The following is a 19422-nucleotide window of genomic DNA, read 5'->3' as shown; positions in this document are numbered from 1 at the left end:
GGGAGGGGGGTCGGTTGGACCCCCCCTTGCCGTTTGGCCCCTGATTGAGCTAGAGCTTCGCGGAAAAAACGAGCGTGTTGCCCGTGACGAGAGAAAGCCGATGATACCCAATTTTAAGGTCCTAGGTCATTGGTTGACCTTCCAGGTCAGGTCAATGACCCAAAGTCGGGAAAATCGGGACCTGTTAGAAAGTCGTAAAGTGTGGCTGCTAAGGGGTTTTTTTCGGGGTGCTGATCACGAATATCGTGTTAGTTTTGATCACAGATGATGTCTTTAAGCATTTAGACCAAGTCGGGTCAGGTCAGGTCAGGTCAACCAGTAGGCGTCGTGACGGGTATTCGTAGTACGTGTCAACCGCCTCTGACAGCTTCGTAACATGTTACGAAGACACCAAAACTACTTCGTAAATGTTCAAATGGTTGCTAAATTCGAATTCAGCTCCAAAAACTAGCCTAGAAACATGTACAGCACGAAAAAGTGAACCGAGGTCACCCGAGGTCACCAAAGGTCAATGACCTGACCTGACCTTCAGGTGACCTTGACACCCACCCTAATGCATGGAAGCAACATCAAATCACATGTTTGAACGTTTGAAACCACGAAAAGCTTGCAAACGCGCGGCTAATGCGAGCCGACATACGCAGAATCGCGATTCCGGCCAAACATGGTCTCGGAAAAGAGGTCACAGGTCAAAGGTCATTTGGGTCAGGGTCATGAAATTTTCAGGGTAGGTGTAAAATTGATCAATGTGAGGGTACTGAAAGTTTCGTCGCAATCGGCCGCTTTTTACGCGAGTTATTTGCGAAAAACCATGGGGGTCCATCCGACCCCCCCTACACATGCGAGGGTTAACCCTATTAGTGGCAGGCTCCTGGCTACCCCTATTAGTGGCAGGGGGGCTGTTTACGACCCCCCTGCTATCTCGAGATCTAACGGGCCGATTTTCAACATTCAAACGGCATTCGATTTCGCTCAACGGGATCTACATTTCTAAAAAAAATTAAAAATTATAAAATGTCAATAGGGGGGTAGAGGGGGGAACGGGCAAATTGCAGATACATTTTAGACTGTTTATCACGGCCAGGTTTCTGAACCAATCTTAACGCAACTTTTGCCGATCGATAGAGAATGAACCAGGAATTCACATGGATCCTAAAAATATGCATTTTCAAAAATCATAGACGGATACAGATCATTGAGATTGGGGGTACACAAAAAGTATGGTAAATAAGGTTTTTGTTGGTACTGTTTCTAAAAAGGGTGGCAATGGTCTTGTTATGTTACAATTTTCTTATGAGAGAACGACTTCAATTGTATTGGTCATGCATAGGCGGTGACAGGTCACCTATGTTGGGAGGTAAAACATAACCCCCCTTTTTGGACGCCTGGATCCGCCTATTATAGCAAAAACGTGTCAAAAGAGGATGCACAATAACTTTGCATATGTTATCACACGATACCTTTCATTCACTGTTCGTAACACTGGTGCATACAGTTATAATACATCAGCATCGTGATCTTCGCCCAAATGACTCGCTTCATGAATAGGACCCCCTAATTCCCAGTGCTCTGGAGCCGCCCCTGGAAAAGTTATGAACTTGAAATTTTCAGGGAATGTGCCCAATTTAGTTTAAGGAAAAGTCAGAAAATTTCAGCATCGTAGCTTCAGCGGTTTCGGAGATATTCCCGAAAAACCCGAGGGGTGGATGAAAACAACTAATGCCACTAATGAAAACAACCCCCTGCCACTAATAGGGTTAAGGATATCCCTTTTTAGCAGCTTATAGGTAAGTGATGCTTTTTTCTTTTCAGCTTTATTCTTATAATACACAATCATTCATTTCTAGCGTCACGCTGAAGCGTTTTCTCCATCAGAAACCCCCGAATGCATCTATGGCAAATTTCATACCCAAAAGTGACCCACCGGGCACCGGTGACGGCTGTCCGGAGCGCGCGGCGCGCTCTGCCGCGGCCCTGGAGTCGCGCGGCGGCGCGGCGCGCGACCAGAGACTCGCACGCCCGACTGGCGACTAGCACCAGTCGCGCGCGGGACTGCGACGAGTGAGCGTGCAGCTAGCACCGCGCGGCGGGCGACGGCGGCGCGCAGAGTGGATGTCGCGCGCCCATGAACCCCGAGTTGAGGCGCAACTGTCATTCAGTAACAGGTGAGAATGTAGCTAGATAACTAGCAGTAGCAATGAACTGACGGTGGTTGTTAAAAATAGCTGCTCACTTCTTCCATTATTTGGAAAAATCTGCAATGTGTCAACATTCAACTGCTCACAAGTGACTGTTAAAGCCTCACTGAAATAATGTAGTTTTTTTTTTACAAAACTTGGCTTGAAGAGGATAATGATGTCTGTGTTTCATTTTTAATGTTTCCATTTTCACCAAAAGAGGTAACAATTTTGCTTTGACCAATGATGATCAAATAAAAGCTCGTTAACGGTTTAACTATGAACGGTTGCGTGCTGTTCATGCAAGGAGCGTCACTTTATTATTTATTTGGTGTCCGATAGGATCAAATAAACCATGGCCGCACATTGGAAACCGTCTGGTTCTTGGAAGGGAGTGTCTGTAAAGCCCTCATTATCCGCTGCATTCCTTCTCAATCCGCTGCTAACCCAGACTGGTTGCTGAATGCATGTCTGCCTCCGGACACCTGGGTCCACTGTGGGCACTCCTATGTTCGGAACGATATGGCTAGAGGCGAACTCCTTATCCCCATCCCTTCAAACCCATTCTGCCGCTCGACGAGTCACATTGAAAGGGCAGACAGCTTGGGAAATCTTTCACTATGTCTCTGCATCCGTCAAACCATCCAAATCGATCTCAACTTAGTGATCTCTCCCACACGAGAGCAACGAAAGCCATCGCACGGACTCCACTAGTCAGGTTCCCGCATTGAGCCGACAGTTCTTCCTCGGAGACCCGACCATGACCCTTCCCATAGACCCGGCTGATCTTCCTCAGACCTGACTAGTCTTCCCCAAAGACCTGATTGCTCTAGGGCGGGGCGGACATGTTCGTCTTGTACTCCGATGTAGGTGATCTCACTTTGGGAGGAGCGCAGTGCTCGTAGAAGGGCGTTTGAAAGATGAGCGGTGTGTTCCTCAAAGACATCGGTACTGATTTTGAATGGTATTGTTCTGTAGCCGGACAGGCGAGGGTACACTGTAATCCATTAGGATCGTTTAGTCAGTTGGCCGATTCATGTGAACATGAATGGTTTTCCGCCCGGACACAACGGAATGGTCAATAGCCGTATACGCTTTCCTCTAATAGCACTGTCCCAAGCCCGTGTATGAACACTGGCGCCTGTAGCGATTACGATTTTTGTGTCTTCATTCACCAGATTTGGCGCCATAACGTGTGAAGTTGTGCTAGTTTGTAGTGGCACAATCACACATTACATATTGGTCTGGTTTAGAAACGGTGAGTGAAACATCACAGCTGGCTGTAGCATGACATTCTTATCGCCAACGATGCAGCAATTTACCGTAGGTTGCACAGGTACCCAGGAGTAGACATCGATATGCAAAAAAGAAACGGATCGATTGGCGAGGCAGGGTTGATTTAATGCAAAATACCGGTTTCCGAGGGCTGCATTTGCACAAAGGAAATGATTTCCTAGGGTTAGGTAAGCATTAAACAATGCACCAAACATAAAAGAGCGGGAAGTGAAGCTTGTGAAGACATGTAAAACTAACGTTAAGTTGTGTGATCGTTCATATCCCATTCATTTATTAACAATCAAGACGCGCCATTGAGACGTGGTATTCAACCGATAAGTGTTTTTTTTCCAGGCACAGTTGTTTGTGATTTCTTATTTGTATTTTCATCCAACGATTCCTTTGAAATTTTGCCTTGCATGGTGCTCTACGAAGGCAAAGCGCATCGTTTATTTATTGCAATAGTTGGCTTTACTCCTTCCTACTAAATGCTGGACAGTAGCGGCGGAACACCTTCAAGGGGGGGGGAGGCACTGCCGCCTTTTGGTCCCATTCTTTCCATGCAACGCCCATAGGGCTAATGTTAAAATGCCAAAATCAAAGGGGGGCACGGTGCCCTCCCCGTTCCGCCGCCTATGATGCTGGATGCCATTGACATATATGAGAAACCACTAACGTTGTAGGGGAGAGTGGGACAAAGCGGCCACTCTAACGCTTGTCACGATGCCAACGCTTGATTTTTAAACTTGGAAAGATTCTTTCTATACCAATGTGATCCCCATTAAGTTGCCTTTTATTTCAACTGCGTTTTATTTCCAAAGGTGTTCACATATGGAAGATATTGACAAAACTTTAAACCTATGCATATTGGCCACTTTGCCCCATACCCTGGGGCAAAGCGGCCACCGGCGTCTTCTCAAGTCCCGATGTGAGAAACAAAATAGTTGCCTCATGTACGGCTAGGGTATTTGATGGTGGCAAGGTTTAAGCGAGGATGGATGTTTACTTTATCATCTTCCACCTGTAGGTAAACAAAGAAAGGATTTTCATGAAAAAACATTTAATTGCATTGTTTGGTAACTCATGCAACTGAAAAGTGGCCAAGATGAATGCATGACGACACATGTGAATATAAATAATGCTTTTTATCCAGATGGAAACAACTGATGGCCAATTGGGGGGTGGCCACTTTGCCCCGGCCACTTTGCCCCTCGTGTACCGTCCGAGACAAAAATATTCCAGCTTAGCTATTAGTGGGGTAAAAAACATTAAAATTGGTAGAATACATGTACGATAACCATGCAATGCATGGACAAGAACGCTTATAAAAATTTCAAACGGTTATGGAATAGCATAATATTTAAAAATTGTAAACATGGTTGGTAACCTGGCAAGAAATGCTTTTCCGTGTTTCACAGAACAATGGTGATGGGCCTGAAACCCCGGTCTGGCTCATTCGAACGACCGTGAAGAGAAGTATAAATGGAAACCATAAATTGGAACTGACGCCAGCTATGAAGGGCTAAAACGATGGGTGGCCGCTTTGCCCCGGGTGGCCGCTTTGCCCCACTCTCCCCTACTGTCGCCAGTGTAAGTACACCAACTCACTGTTATTCTAAAAATATACATCAGATCAGCAATCGAGTTCATAATTATAGCTATACGTGTTATGGGCTTACGAGTGAGTACTGGACCAAGAAGGCGTCCATTGTCTAACACCAGCGGCACCGGTCAACAACACCGGATACCAATTCATGAGGTAGAACAGCACTGCTTTGTGAAAAGACAATGCCGTGCAATGACCTTAAATAAGAAAATGGCATGCCCATTGCCCATTGCTCATGTACCATTCACATGGGTGTGTCACTGTTTTCGTGCAGGTTACATTATTCCGAACAAGAAATACAGGAAAGGACCATATTTGTAGGCAATAAAATGCATTTTCTCATTGCAACTAGAATAGCTCCATCCAAATATTCCTTAATCTAGATACCCAAAAGTTGAAGCAACTGGAAATGCAGTTTAGGAACAGTGGGGACAATACGAGAGTCGAGAGGCCGGAAGTTGAATCCTTCGGTATTCATTATAAAGGCCATTATAGCCAACAAGTTGTCTGCTGTAAAAACCTGACACCTGTTGCGCGATTTCTGTCAGATTCCTCACCAGTGACCAAAGAGAATCTATCACCAGTCATTGGATTCCTAGTGAGGATCGTGAAGCGGGTCTCCTCTTTTCTTACGTCACCGGAATGAGGGTTTCACATTCCTGACGATCCAGCGCGGGAGCTCCCTTCAGTCCCATGAGTTTAACACAAATTCCTCTAACTATGACATTGGTGAGGTTTTGCACTTTTGCAGGCTCTGGCTTACATTTACTCCCATCGTACTCACCACAAAACACGTAAAACACTGTGTATAATCTGTTATGGGCCATCAGGGATCACCCTGACAAAAATGTGCTAGTATGAAGATTGCAAAATCACATCCGTGTAGGAGTGGTGCTACCCGTTTTGCAAACACGCGCCGTTGCGCTGTGGAGTTTGTGGCACACCCTGAATCACAAATAATGATAATCAGCGGCTTAGGAATGTCGCTATAGTAAGCTTACAATCCATTGGTTCGAAAAAAGCACTGATGATGGTCGGACGTAGTTTATATACAAAAGAATTTCACACTCTAAAATAGCAGCTCAAAAACTTAAACTTAAACTTTGCTCTAAGAATGCAGCGTTCGAAAATGTTCGAGGTTTTACAGGATAATTTTTAGGCGAAGCATGAGCACCGGTGTTGCAAATGGTCAATACCCGTTATTTTGCTTATTGGGCAAACGAAACATTTCCGTTTCTCCGATAGCTCTATTCGATATCATCAAAACATCATCAATCTTCAAAATAAAGGATGACATTTTGATATGTTCACTTTGTTCTGATCATGTTTGCAAGCGTTCTTTTAGTGTCCAATCTATGAAGTTAGCGGCCGCATTTAGATGCATTGTAAGAGGATGCCTGGCTCTTGCAACATTTACAGATCCCGAATGAAAATTGTTTAAGCGCAAATACATGAGTATCTTAAATTGCTGACAACTATTTCTCCTTAAAGTTTCACCAAGCCTCGGACGCACCTTCTGCCATGCACAGTCACTTGTTATCGGCTTTGGAGATTAGCCCGTGCACGGGTCGTATAAGAGGTCGCCGGAGGTCACTTCGGGTCGTATCGTGGCAGTAGCGTGCAGGGCTGATAGCGGACGTCTACCACCTCTCAGGTCCGGCTGAAGGTTAAAGAGGGGTGAGCTATGAAGTAGGCAGAATGACGCCGAAATTGTTTCCTTCTGTTTAGCTAATAGACCAAATGGTCTGCGACTCTGCATATTGATGAGCAGCACAATGCTCAAGAAACCAGGAATAACGGCAGAGTGAATGTACGAACAGGCCCGTGTTTTTATAAAAAAAGTATGTTCATCTGGAAAAGATTCCGTTCGAAAAAAAAACTTTGAACGAAAAACATGGAATACATTTATTTAATAGAAATTATTGTATTTTATCAAAGTAACAGTACATCACCATAAAAAAAATGTTTGGCCACATCACGTTTATGTATTTTCAAACAGTATCATCACCCGTAGCAGACAATTTGATCTGCAATAACTCGTTGCAACACCTTCCCACCGTCCGCATCAAGTTCACCTCCTTCGTAATAGTCATCTCCCCAGACCTGCATGACATAACCCGAACTGCAGAGTTCACCACTGATAGCTAACCGACCGGCGGGCCCGGCTGCCGCGTGTCAGCCATCATCTCTGCCATCTCCGCCTGAGCGCCAATCCCTGTCAAGGCCGCGGCGGGCCGCCTCGCAGCCGCGGAAACCGAGCTAGGCCATTGCACCTGTGGGAGCCTTGAGAATGAGTCGGCTACGGTAGTGTTGCGACGCGATTGATGAGCGTCAATCCATCATCGGCGCGGCACGCACCTGTCAGTGCAAACGGGTTTGGTATTTAATTAAGAGTTCGCTCGCCATACCTAACGCACGTGACTTAGGCCTTGCACGTACAGACCTTCCTCAACCTGGACTGGCGCATTCAGCGCAATGCGGCCCCCTCCGCGTCACTGATTTCTTCTCCCCCCGTTCCTCCCTCCCCATTAGATATCGACCCGTGTTTGATATTGACATATAGATATTGACACTCTTCTTCTGCCGGTCAGACCTGACTTTTGTCCCACATCAGCCGAGGCTTGGCGGTGTCTGACATGTCAGTCGTGACTCGACGGTGCCTGACTACCTATTTCACCTATTTCAGCCGCGACTGGGCAATGTCTGACCCGTCAGACGTCTCCTACTATTGCAGCCGTGTCTGGACGATGTCTGACCGGTCTCCCACTATTTCAGCCGTGTCTGAACGATCTCTGACCGGTCTCCCACTATTTCAGCCGTGTCTGAGCGGTGCCATGCCGGCGGCCCACCTGCTGCACGCTGTCATTGACGGCGTGGTGGTGCTTCTGTTTCTGCTCGTGTTCCTCGTGGCCACCGTAGCCAACACGCTCATATTGGCCGTCCTCTACCGGCGACCCAGTCTGCGCTCAACATCCAACAGGTTTGTTAAGGTAGTAATGTGTCATGTGGGGGGATGCTCTTGTGCGCACTTGAATAGATGTTTTAGGCTTTTTACTTTGTTGTCTCTGTCAATTGTGTAATGTGTACTTGGTGTAACAGACAAAATCAAGCTAACAAATCAAGTATCAGCGCCGCATCTAGTTGGTGCATCTGCATTCGTAAAGCGCATCCCTTATGAGAATTATGCAACTGATAGGCGTACTTACCGCAGCATGCCTTGTGCCAGGGCAAAGGGTCCTAACTGGAATCAAAACATGCCTCTTCCCAGAAGCAGAAGCAGGACTGCATAGATTGCATCTCCTAGCAACTTCAGCATTCCTGAGACATTTCTTCACGAACACATAGCGAGATCAGCAGAAATTTTTGTTTCGGATTTAGCAAAAGCCGTCTTACCATTAGCATTTCCGCAATCGCGAATATCTAGCCTTGAATGGCGGGGCGCATTAGAATAAGCCCGCGGTACTTGTATGGCTAAGCCTCAGGTGCATGATGCCATGATTTAACTGCAGTCTGAGTTACAGTCATTCAGATAGTTGATCGCTCGCTTGCAGAGACTCAAAGTGAATGGAGACGCATCATTTAGCAATCATCGTTTGCAAGTAACCGGAGTCAAAATAAGGGTGATACATATAGATTAGCTTGACTGTTTTTTTAAGGACGTTACCTATTATAATTCCTCTTTTTACATGGCCATATTTAACTATTTAACCGATAATCCACTGCGTTCATTCGAGGTTTTCGTTAAGGCGTTTGCACCACCTACATCGGTGCCTGTTGGATTCACGAGGCGTAGACTGTGCAATGAGTTTGCAATAGGCTGTATTTTTAGGTGTACGACCCGCTGAGCTGCATGGAGTGGCTTTCACCGTGTTTTCCAGCCAGCAAAGCAGCTTTGGCAGCGCGGGAAGGAATGCGCCGGCCAAACACGCTGCCTCCAGCTCAAAGCGCAGCCGGGTTATGTGCTCCCAACCGCCCGGAGCCGGTCGAGACCGGGACCTCGATTTCAGATGCAACGAGGTCTCCTAATCAGCCTCGCGCCTTATATCTTATGTAGGTATCCAAATTTGATACAAATAGCCCGTGCCGGTGATGACTCAATAAGTAGGTCGATAGCACGCAGACATTGTCTAGTCATGAACGACATCTCGGCTATTAAAATACCGATCCCAGTGATGTGTCCTGCCCAGAATACATCCATCTCAATATGCGGCTGTCATCGTTGCTAGCTTATTTGCCATAATATAAGGCACCTCTGTTTAGTACGACGGGCACCTGCGGCCTGCGCTATAGATGACCCTTTTATAACAGTGGCTGACCAGCCAAATACAGAATGTGGCGCAATCAAACAAGGTTAATTTGTATGAAACCTATAGTTGACAGACCTTTTCTTAGTAGGTGATAATAGAACTAATGAAGAATGCAGATGTTGGTAACACCAGGAGAAAGAGCGATGGATGATACAATATCACGCGGAGGAGGCGAGTAACATTGATAATTCAAGCGCACCCTTGTCTGGAAGAGAAAGCAGCTAGATAAATTGAGAGGCGACGGAGCCTGAAGCCTGGTATTGAATATCATCGATATTACTTCTACCTATCCAGGAAATGCAGTGAGGAGTCATTCGTCTCTGCCCACGCGTTCCAGTGATAAGTTCAGTAGACGGGTGCCAAGCCAGACCCGCTGACCAGATTTGCCCAACACAAGCCTACCAGTCTCATGTCGTAAGTCGGGATATAATGAAGTTTTCATCGACAATAAAAATGAATGATAGGAGCTGAAGGAATGCAGCAATGGGATAAGGTCCAAGGATTTCAGCAGTAAAACAAGATGTACGATTTCAGAGACTCTACGCCGACTGTACTGAAAGAACTTGGCTGCGTTGCCAAGTAGGCACTCTTTTCTGAATTATCTGATTATAGTTCGTTTTTTCTAAGTTCGACCCTCACTGTAAACATCTTTTTGAACAAAGCACGAGAATTGCTAGCTGAATTACTTAAAAAACTAGTTAGCGCACATTGTACTGGAGATACAAATAATATTTTCCAAATAAGTTTTTAACACCGATAATATACCCTTCTGTTAAACGCCATACGATTTATTGACTAGTCAAATTATAATTTCTGACAAGTCGTCTTTCCCTGTGGGGTTGTAAATATAGGCAAATACGAGCTAGGAGTCTGGGAAGTAAGAGCCAGGAAGAAATACTTTTGAATGAAATTAATCGTCTGTGAAACCAATGTGCGTCAATCAGTTTTCTCAGTAATTCAGCTAGCGATTCTCGTGCTTTGTTCAAAGAGACGATTACAGTGAGGGTCGAACTTAAGAAAAACGAACTATATCTGAATCTGTTCGCTTTTTTCCTGAGTTCTCTGAATCTAAATACTTTTTTATGTCGCACAATTTGACCAGTCAATCGAAACACCACTACCAGTAAGATTCGTATTTAAAAACTCGCGTTTGGGAATCTGACTTCCAGTTCCATTTTGCATCTAATCGTCTTTCTTTTTGGTCTTTTCACGACCTTCAAAGCCTGACATTTGCAAGTGATGCGGTTCAGTTGATTTGAAGCGGGCGCGAAACTCGTGCAGCTTCAGTCAATGTAGGTAGTCTACTTTCTACGTAGGCAAGTGCGCAATCTGTGACGTAGCTGTCAATAAACAACCAATATGATGGTGTGTGCTGAACGTGCTTGACATTTCCCCTCGGATAAATTTAGCTGAATATAGGAGATACATAGGAGAACCTCATAGAATGAAGTTTTTTCTTGCCATGTGGCACTTGGATGTGGCACTTGGTCATTCACCGGACATTTTCCTCCATCATTCCACGACCCAGCACGATAGCACGACCTGGCACTGCTTTTAAGCGTGGAATAGTGTGGCTTACCCTACGGAGTTTCCATGTCCACATCGGGAGCTGACATGATACAAAATTCGTATAATGAAATAGCGGTAAGAGAGGCTCTTCGCTGAACTGATCACACAAAACTTCTGAATGCCGCTGTTATGGGAGACGAAAATAGACTGGCTCCCAGGGAAGTTGTTTGAACTGACCACACTTCACGCCCGGTGAAGAGGCGACCAGAACCTGTCGAGCCAGTTCATCAAACAATCGGGTGTCCAGCGGGGAGTGAAAAGCGTGCCGAATGACTAAAACCAGACACCGCTGTAACCACCATGCCCCTGCCGATGGCACGCAAGAAAGGAAAGCCGGTGTTGTGGCGGCATGTTTGTTCAATGTGATCCAAGGTAATCTGCTAGGACGATGTCCTTCATCGAGTCATCTGGGTGAGGCCCTGCGAGACAAATAGAGACGCAGTTGAGAGCCAGACGTTCTTTTCCACTGCGTTGTTGCAATGGATGGTATGAAAACGAAATAACATGGTATTTGAGCATTGGAAAACTGCAAAACCGCCAATGCTTTCGTTCCTAGCCCTTAGTCATGAATCATTCAAATATCTCCGACCCATCGTTCATAACATTTCCATGTTATCCGGCTGTATGCAATACGATCCCATATTTCGCAAAGCTAAGGACGTCGGCCTCATTTGCGCCTTCTCGGGACTGTGATATTCCCCGTCTCAGGTGATGCTGCGCCCGCTGCGGTGATATCCCAGACCGTAATGAGTACCGTCGTCGTAAAGCGTCCCACGAAATGTCTCATGACCGGCGCGGCATTTAAAGGGACCCTCCCACCTTCAAAAAAGTTAATGAATTGGCATGAAAGTGATGTCCCTTGGTTCAGAAAGAGCGAAAACGAATATCTACCAAATTTCACCAAAAAATATTCACTGGTTTTCAAGATATTAGACTTTTACTTTTGTTTACTTTTTGGGATCTCCCCTGTTACTAGCGACTTTAGTTGGAAGCAATAATTTGGCAGCCCTAAAGTGCGGCAGACGTTGCGCGCAAAGCAGCGTATACCACCACGTGTTAACGATGGTTTTAGTCTAAGATTTAAAAATCGTTAGATCTCCGCTGACGTCACAAATTCTAAGGGGGCATTCCAATGCATTAGCCCCTTAGAATCCGAAAACTGCAAGTTTGAAATTCCATATCTTCGAATTAAAGCATTTTTCGATGTTGTGAGTGCCCAAACCGGTATTTGCAGGCCATGGCCACCAATTTGGCTATCTCAACTCAAAACTAATGTTAAGGTGGGAGGGTCCCTTTAAGCCTAAATCACCATCATCAGCATCCATCCCACTCCGGGCAGGCGAGCGGAGAGCGGTGACGAACTGGTGATGGAAATGGACTTGGTCGGTTCGGGCAGCGGTGGAAGCTGTGCCTGGAGCCCGCGGGCTCCAGGCACAGCTTCCACCGCTCCCAGCGGTGACGGTGGTGGCCGTGGCTGGTGTCGTGCTCAGTGGTATGGCAGTGGCCTTGGCACGTCGTAACATGACCCGCCTGCCCAGCAGCGTCGTGCTTCGACTTTTACAGCAGCGCCCTGCCGTGGGTGGTAGGCCAGGCACGGAGACAAACAGGGTTCAGCCGGCCGCACAACATGTCTCGGTCGCCCTCACCGCCGTGAAGTCCGTCTGGAATTGTGGCGACTCAGTCTATCGCGCTTGATATACTTCGACTCCCCCCGCGTACAGAAGACGACCGGGGGGGGGGAGCGTTGTATCGCATCCTTTGCCAACAGATCTATACGCTGGCATCGATAGTACACATTAGCCTGGTGAATGGTGGCATTCGCAGGTAGCATTCAGGCGGGCGATATGCCAGCCAGAAGACAATCGAGCCGACCTCTATGAAGAATTGATTCACCACAACAACCCTGAAATGTTTATGGTATTCCTCCTAGCCATTACCTTACGCCACACGGTAACTGTCAATGCCTTATCGAAGCCTTTGGCCAGCCAGAGCCACACTACCTAATGCAATATTCATAGCGCGACAGTGCAGCGCCTATGTCCTTTGTGTTCCATTTGATGCTGCGTCGATGGGACGATGGGACCCGACACTGCACCGGTAAGAAATGCGCCCGCCGTCGCAGACATCAGGAAATCGGTACAGGCGACTGGACGTTTTCCTGGCGCTAACGCTGCATGGCCATTCCTGAGTCATGCAGCGATCGAGGAGCACGCAGCGGCAGTGTTGGCCATGCCAGCAGCGGGACGGACAGACGACTGCACGCGGAATGCACGGGGCTGCACGGAGTACACACTGGGCCTGTCAGCTGTACCCGTGCCGCTGCAGGTTGACCGTTACATTATATCAACCGTGCTTGTAACGCAGTCTGATGTAAGGAATCGTCATGGATCATCGGCTTGTGAGTTTTATGTGTCTGGGCTTGTCAATAAAGATATGATGTCAGTTGAAGTACGCTGGCACAAACGTGAGAAAATGCTGAAATGCTACCAGGAATGCTGACGTGATACATTCTGTTAGAAACAGCAGGGCAAGATACCAGAGAATGAAATATGGACACTTCACGATCTGGTGACAGTTTTCAGGCTATAGTAAACGGCTTATGAGTGATCCCATAACAGATGGATACTCCGGCGCATGAGGATTGTTGACAGCATCCTGGTTAATGGATGATTGTCCTTGAAACCAGGCCTTGAGATGTCGGTGCTCAACATTCACCAAACAAACAGCGCTGCGCGTTCCGAATACAATTGACGCAAACAAATGTTTACAGACTACAGATGGCCCGCTTTCTGTTGCCAGGCCATGATTGCATGTGAAATATTGGCGTATAAGTCGCTGAGCTTACGTAAGCGCTTGCTCAGATGCATGAAAGCATCTGCTAATCGCTCAAGTCATCGTTGGGTGCGCAGGGTCGCTGGCACACAGCTCTGGGTCCACTGAGAGGGGCGCAGGGACCACCCATCCGGCAGAGCGGCGCTCCATTGAGGAGCGGGCCGGTCGCGCTCCGCGCGCTGACCGCTCACGCCGCGGGGGTGTAATCCGTGAATTGATGGTCAGCTCTGCGGGCCAGGTGTGCGCCCGTCAGCGCTGACTGCCACCCCCGGCCTGCCGTCAGCGCTGACCATTGGGCTGCCACCCCCCCCCCCCCCCCCGCCCCGCCGGCGGCGCTCGGACGATGTCCCGGTCCGGTCCGGCCCGGGGTGCGCTGACGTCACTCACAGGCTCAGACAGCCCGCGCGACCACCGGTGACGTCAGAGCAGTGACGTCATGGTTAGTTGCTGGCCAACGTCAGCAGTAATGAGATGGTGGCGTTTGAGAAATCGGTGGTTGGATTTGTGAAGTTAATTAAAGTTTTTTTTTTCTTTACAAAAATTACGGTGCGCTGCCGAGAAAAGGCTTGCATGACGTAAATGGAAATCCAATATTAATTGCCTCTTGGTACTAAGTTTAGTTTCCCCTGGTTAATGGTACCCGTTGGCTGGAAATGCTCATTAGAATGTCGGCTACAGACAGCCAGCACAGATGTTATATCTGCAGACTGATCTTGCACGGATAACTGCAAATTAATTACGTCAAACATGTAGTAATTTCAGGAAGTTTTCCGACTACTTGCTAGCAAATGCAATGCATTTAGTTTATTGTATAAGCAATGTTTCCTGTCATTCTTTCTGGGGTGGAAATATGAGTAATCAATAAAGGTGCACTTCAGTAACAAAATATTGCTCGTAAGAAAGCGTCCGTTATATTGCATATCAATGTTTATGTTGTTACACTTTGTGCTCTTTCACCCGCACACAGGAAAGTCTAATCCTGGGATATCACCGCATGATGTTTATTGTTTTCCTGAACTCTGATAAATTTGGCTCAACTATATTTAGTGACCTGAGAAATCACAAAGTAATAACCCAAGGGTTGTTTACATTAGTAAATGTCAACTGGGACAAAACATTATTTCACAGACGAATGAGACCTGCCGTTCTATCGGTTACAACCAGGGTGGGATGGACAAATTGAGACAAGTTTCTACGCGGTTGTACGTCTCGGCTATAACCGCAATCTGATTGGTCGCATCGCTGGCACGGCCCTCAGATGCTATAAAAGCGAGGGTGACCCAAGGTCAGGTCAAATCATGTCTGGTCGCGGAGCCGAGTACGATCGCCGAGCCGCCGTGCTCCAGGCGCTGCGCGCAGGGAGGAGCCCGGCGGAGATCAGCGAGTTCCTGCGTGTCCCACGGAGCACGGTGTACCGCATTGCCAAGCGTGTGCGGGCACAGGAGGGCGGTGGAGATGGCGAGGATGAAGGAGAGGTGACTCCCGAGCGTAAAAAGCGTAAATCAGGGCCTGGGAAGAAGAGAACGCCGGCGTTTCTGCAGCAACTCCAGGCTCTGATCGAGGAGGAAGTCACGAGAGGAAGTCTCTCAGGATCAAGGAAGTCTCGTGACTTCCTTGATCCTGCCCTGGATCAAGGAAGGCACGAGAGGAGCTGGATATGTCTTCCAGCAAGACTCAGCACCCGCACACGCAGCAAAGAAGACGCAGGAGTGGTGCCGGCAGAACATGCACCTGACGTGGACCAAGGAGTTCTGGCCTCCCAACTCTCCGGACCTCAACCCCCTGGACTACTTTGTCTGGGGCGAAGTTGAGAGGGTCTCCAACAAGAACCCCCACCCCTCCAGGGAGGCTCTGAAGCGGACCATCGAGGAGACGATGGCGGCCATGGGCCGAGCTGTCGTGAAGCGCGCGTGCGGCAGGTTCAGGAGCCGGCTGGAGAGGATGGTGGCGGCAGAGGGAGGGTTTATCGAGTGAGAATGCTTTACAACGATGCCAGTGTCACGAAATAAATATATTTCTGACTGATTGTTTTTTCGTTAACCGGCAAACTGCATTTGAATTGATAAACACAATGTGTCTCAATTTGTCCATCCCACCCTGTAATAGGACGTCACCACATACTTTTTAGGTTGACAAAGATATGACAAACAAAACATCGCAAAGGGCACGTCCAGCAAACTATCAATCAGACTCAAAACCGCACAAAAAAAAACTTGCTAATTGATTGCGGCTGGATATGTCAACAATAGGTTCTCAAATGAAGGAATGAATGGAGAATGTATAGGTACATACATAATAAAGCATGGCTTTACACCAGTAAAATAGACTGAGACATGCCTGGAAACTGGCAACATGAGTGTGGCGTTAACGAAGACGGACAAAGCCAAACACACAAAATAAATGGGACTTTTTATTTGCATTACAAATTTCTAGGCTACCGATTTGGTAAGCCAAGACAGCCCCAAGCCGAGCTTATCTCTAATGGAGTCCAATCGCAGGTCACCCCTAAGTCGTCCCAAGGTGCACCTAAAATAGCCCCCCAAGACAAATAGCGCACTATCCATGGCCGCTCCGGCCTTCTCTAAAGCCGGTGCCGAGCGTGTAGCGTAATTCGAATGGCTTTATCTGCGACCAACGGGTCGTCAAGGCACATGTTTATTGCATCCGGGTTCGGGCAAGTCGCGGCGCTGACCACTCCCGCCTGGATACTGCTGCGCTTCGATCGCAGCTGTAGTCAACGCCTGATAGAGAGATGCAGCTCATGGCTCCTGACCATGAATGAGTATGACCGCATTTGGTCGGTCAGTTTTGTTGTGAATTCAGCTGAAAGTGTAGCCCCACTAATCACTATGTTCCATCATGAGACGTAGTACTGGTTCAGATAGTCCATCATTGTATCTGAGACGGACATAATTCTAGCTCCCTACATAGATGCGGTTCGGTTCGGTTGAGTGGATTGGAGAGAGCTCCGATGGACTGCTAAGGTGTCCGGCAGGCCCAGTGAGTTTTAGAGCCTCCTTCTCTCAGCGACAGGGTTGCGAGACTCCAGGGCGTATCTGAGAGAGAGATCAGTGTTGCAACTGCTGTCCATTGCTCAGATAACCAGTTGTGGGAGCGACTGGATGGTCCCAGGCAACGGAACGTAGAGACGGGCGCGGAACAGCGGGATTGAAAAGAACTGTTACCAGGCCGCCCCAGTAACTTAGTTATCTGATAGCTTATGTTCGTGAAATAACCAAGGTCTGACAAAGTATTTGATTAATATAAAACAAGAATATGATTGAATGTCACAATGGATTCTGCCGATGCCTATTTATCAAAAACGGTAATGAGCACACCAGCTTATCTTACATAATTACCATAATATGATTGTTCGACAAATCTGTTGGTTTTGCGGAAGCATGTATCCCAAATTCCTCAGCCTAATTCTCCTTCCGTGCACGATGATCCCTACATCTGGCAGCATGCTGCTATCCCGCGATCCGTTGTGAAGGTTTCGCCACACACGTCTGTCAAGATTTCACAGATCTCACGCGGCCCGTTCCTGTGTCTGTTGCAGTTTGATCTGCAGTCTGAGCGGCACCAACCTGCTCTCCGTCTCCGTGCTGCTGCCTCTGGTCGTCATCGACACTGCCAAGCCGGAGCTGCTCCACGATGACGTCTGCCGGCCCATGGACGCCGTCGCCATGTTTGTCATCACGTCATCCGTCATCGCCACCGTCATCATCGCCGTGGACAAGTTCTGCGCCATCGAGGAGCCACTGCGTTACCACTCGGTGATGACGCCGGGCCGCGCGGCGCTGCTGGCCGGCGTCGGCTGGACGGCCAGCCTGGCCTCGGCGGCGGCATCCACCATCGGCGAGCTTCGCACGCGCGGCTGGGCCGTCTGCCAGCCGCGCGAGCAGGCCGCCGACCCGCACGACCACAGCGACGAGTTCCGTGACAACCGCTCGTGGACCAGCCGCCGGCAGCTGGTCATCATCGTCCAGACGGCGGTCGTGTTCTTCCTGCCGCTGGTACTCCTCACCTGGATCTACTTCTGCATCTCGCGTGCGGCGCGCCGGAGCAGCGCTCGCGCCCGCTCGTGCGCGCAGCTGCCGCACCGGCCGCCGCCGGAGGCTCCGCAGGGCGAGGAGCTGCCTCCTCCCGAACAGGACCCGGTGACCAGCTGCCTGCGGCGGGTGCTGTCGCGGCTGGTGGCGCTGTGGAACAGCGAGGAGGCGCGCGCCGTCAAGGTATCCGTGATGGTGGTGGTGCTGTTCGCCTGCTGCTACGTGCCGTTCTTCGCGATCGAGCTGGTGCGCGTGTCGCTCGCACGCTCGCTACCGCCCGTCTACACGCACGTCAGTCTGATTTTCGTGGTGAGTAACGCGGCACTGGCTCCATTCCTCTACAGCCTGCGCTCGCAGACGATGCAGGCTGAGGTGCGACGACTGTTTCTCGGTCGGCTGGCCGACAATCGGCGCTCGGACGCGGCGGGGCGGCGCGCGCGAGCCCGGAGCACGCAGAGCGCCAGTGTAACGCCGTCGGGGGACGGCGAGGAGCCCCCGGAGCCGCCGGGGACTCCCCGGACACGATTCAACGTGCTAGGTCATCCGACCTATATCCGAGACTCGTCGATGGATTCGGACTCGTCGGGCATGACGGGCGTGACGGCCATCTCTGTGGAGAGCACAGAGCTCGAGGTGGCACCGATTCACCGTGTCTGAGCGAGGCGGCCGGCCCGGCGGCGCCGGCGCCGCACGCGCGCTGGAGCGCCTCCGACACAGACGCTGGCGCAGTGGTAGTCATGCTCGACTCAGAGAAGGAGATGTGCCTGGACTCGGAAAGGGAGGTGTGAGTCAATTGGCGTACAAAAGTGACTTACGGGGGTGATCGTGAACAAACGTGTGTGTTGTGCAGCTGTTTTTTTTTCTTAGATTGTTCGAATATGAGCGGCATGTAATCGTATCTCTCCCTAAACACAACTCATCATGCGTTGCAACTTCTGCTTTGTTTGATTCCTTGCATCCCTTTGTGTTCGCGTGCGTCGATATTGCTTCGTATTTATTTTGATCAAGTGTTTCACCTGATTTGTGTGCTCAACATTCGTGTCGCAGAGCTTCTACAAATGTTTGTGGGGCATAGGGAAGCCATATTGGATAAACGGACGGGTTATATCCGTACCTTTGAATATGATAGTGGTATTGTTCGCATTTCATTAACCATTTTCGCTGTGCTCATCGCTCTACAACCGACCATGTTTGTCTACAAAAATATGCTGTCGATGTAAATACATCGTTTTGTACTGCCATATACATCCATTCATGTATGAACGACATATTGGCCAACATAATGAAGAAAACACTTGGAAATGTTTTCTTTCCCGGTGAGTCCAACATGTCACTGTTCAAATGGCCAGCCTTAAGTCAGGTTCACTCACACCAAATAAGGGCTCCGAAGGCCACTGCTGGTCAGTGCCCAGTGCGCCGTGCAAAACCTCCGGATAAAGAGAGACACGCTCAATGGCCTCGCGAACCGTTGGCAAGGGATTCCAGTTAGAGAGACGGCTCAATTTACCTTTTATAGACGGCTCTTATACGGATCGCAGCGAATTTTACCCCTTAAATGGTAACAATTAGCGATGGCTAACAAGTGATTCTTCATATTCTTAGCG

At 48.7% G+C, this 19422-nt stretch overlaps 1 protein-coding gene across 1 annotated transcript; it reads left to right on the top strand.

Annotated features, from left to right (window-relative positions):
* Positions 1 to 1946: 1946 nt before the first annotated feature.
* LOC122383547 (beta-1 adrenergic receptor-like) lies at positions 1947 to 18672 on the top strand. The gene is made up of 3 exons (XM_043370060.1): positions 1947 to 2165; positions 7875 to 8038; positions 17326 to 18672. Exons 2-3 carry the CDS (start codon positions 7893 to 7895, stop codon positions 18473 to 18475), a joined length of 1296 nt encoding a protein of 431 aa, XP_043225995.1. The 5' UTR covers positions 1947 to 2165; positions 7875 to 7892; the 3' UTR covers positions 18476 to 18672.
* The last annotated feature ends 750 nt before the right edge of the window (positions 18673 to 19422 follow it).

Source organism: Amphibalanus amphitrite, unplaced genomic scaffold (genome assembly GCF_019059575.1).
Source record: "Amphibalanus amphitrite isolate SeventyFive unplaced genomic scaffold, NRLGWU_Aamphi_draft 000167F_arrow, whole genome shotgun sequence".
In the NCBI taxonomy this organism is placed as follows: Eukaryota; Metazoa; Arthropoda; class Thecostraca; order Balanomorpha; family Balanidae; genus Amphibalanus; species Amphibalanus amphitrite.
This window is presented reverse-complemented; position numbering and strand designations above follow the sequence as displayed.

What these genes read in the sequence shown, in the direction of transcription:
- LOC122383547 (XM_043370060.1), top strand. Translation starts at nt 7,893, where the DNA reads ATGCCGGCGGCCCACCTGCTGCACGCTGTCATTGACGGCGTGGTGGTG. An exon ending in CTGCGCTCAACATCCAACAG is followed by an intron (nt 8,039 to 17,325) that starts GTTTGTTAAGGT and finishes TGTCTGTTGCAG; the next exon opens with TTTGATCTGCAGTCTGAGCG.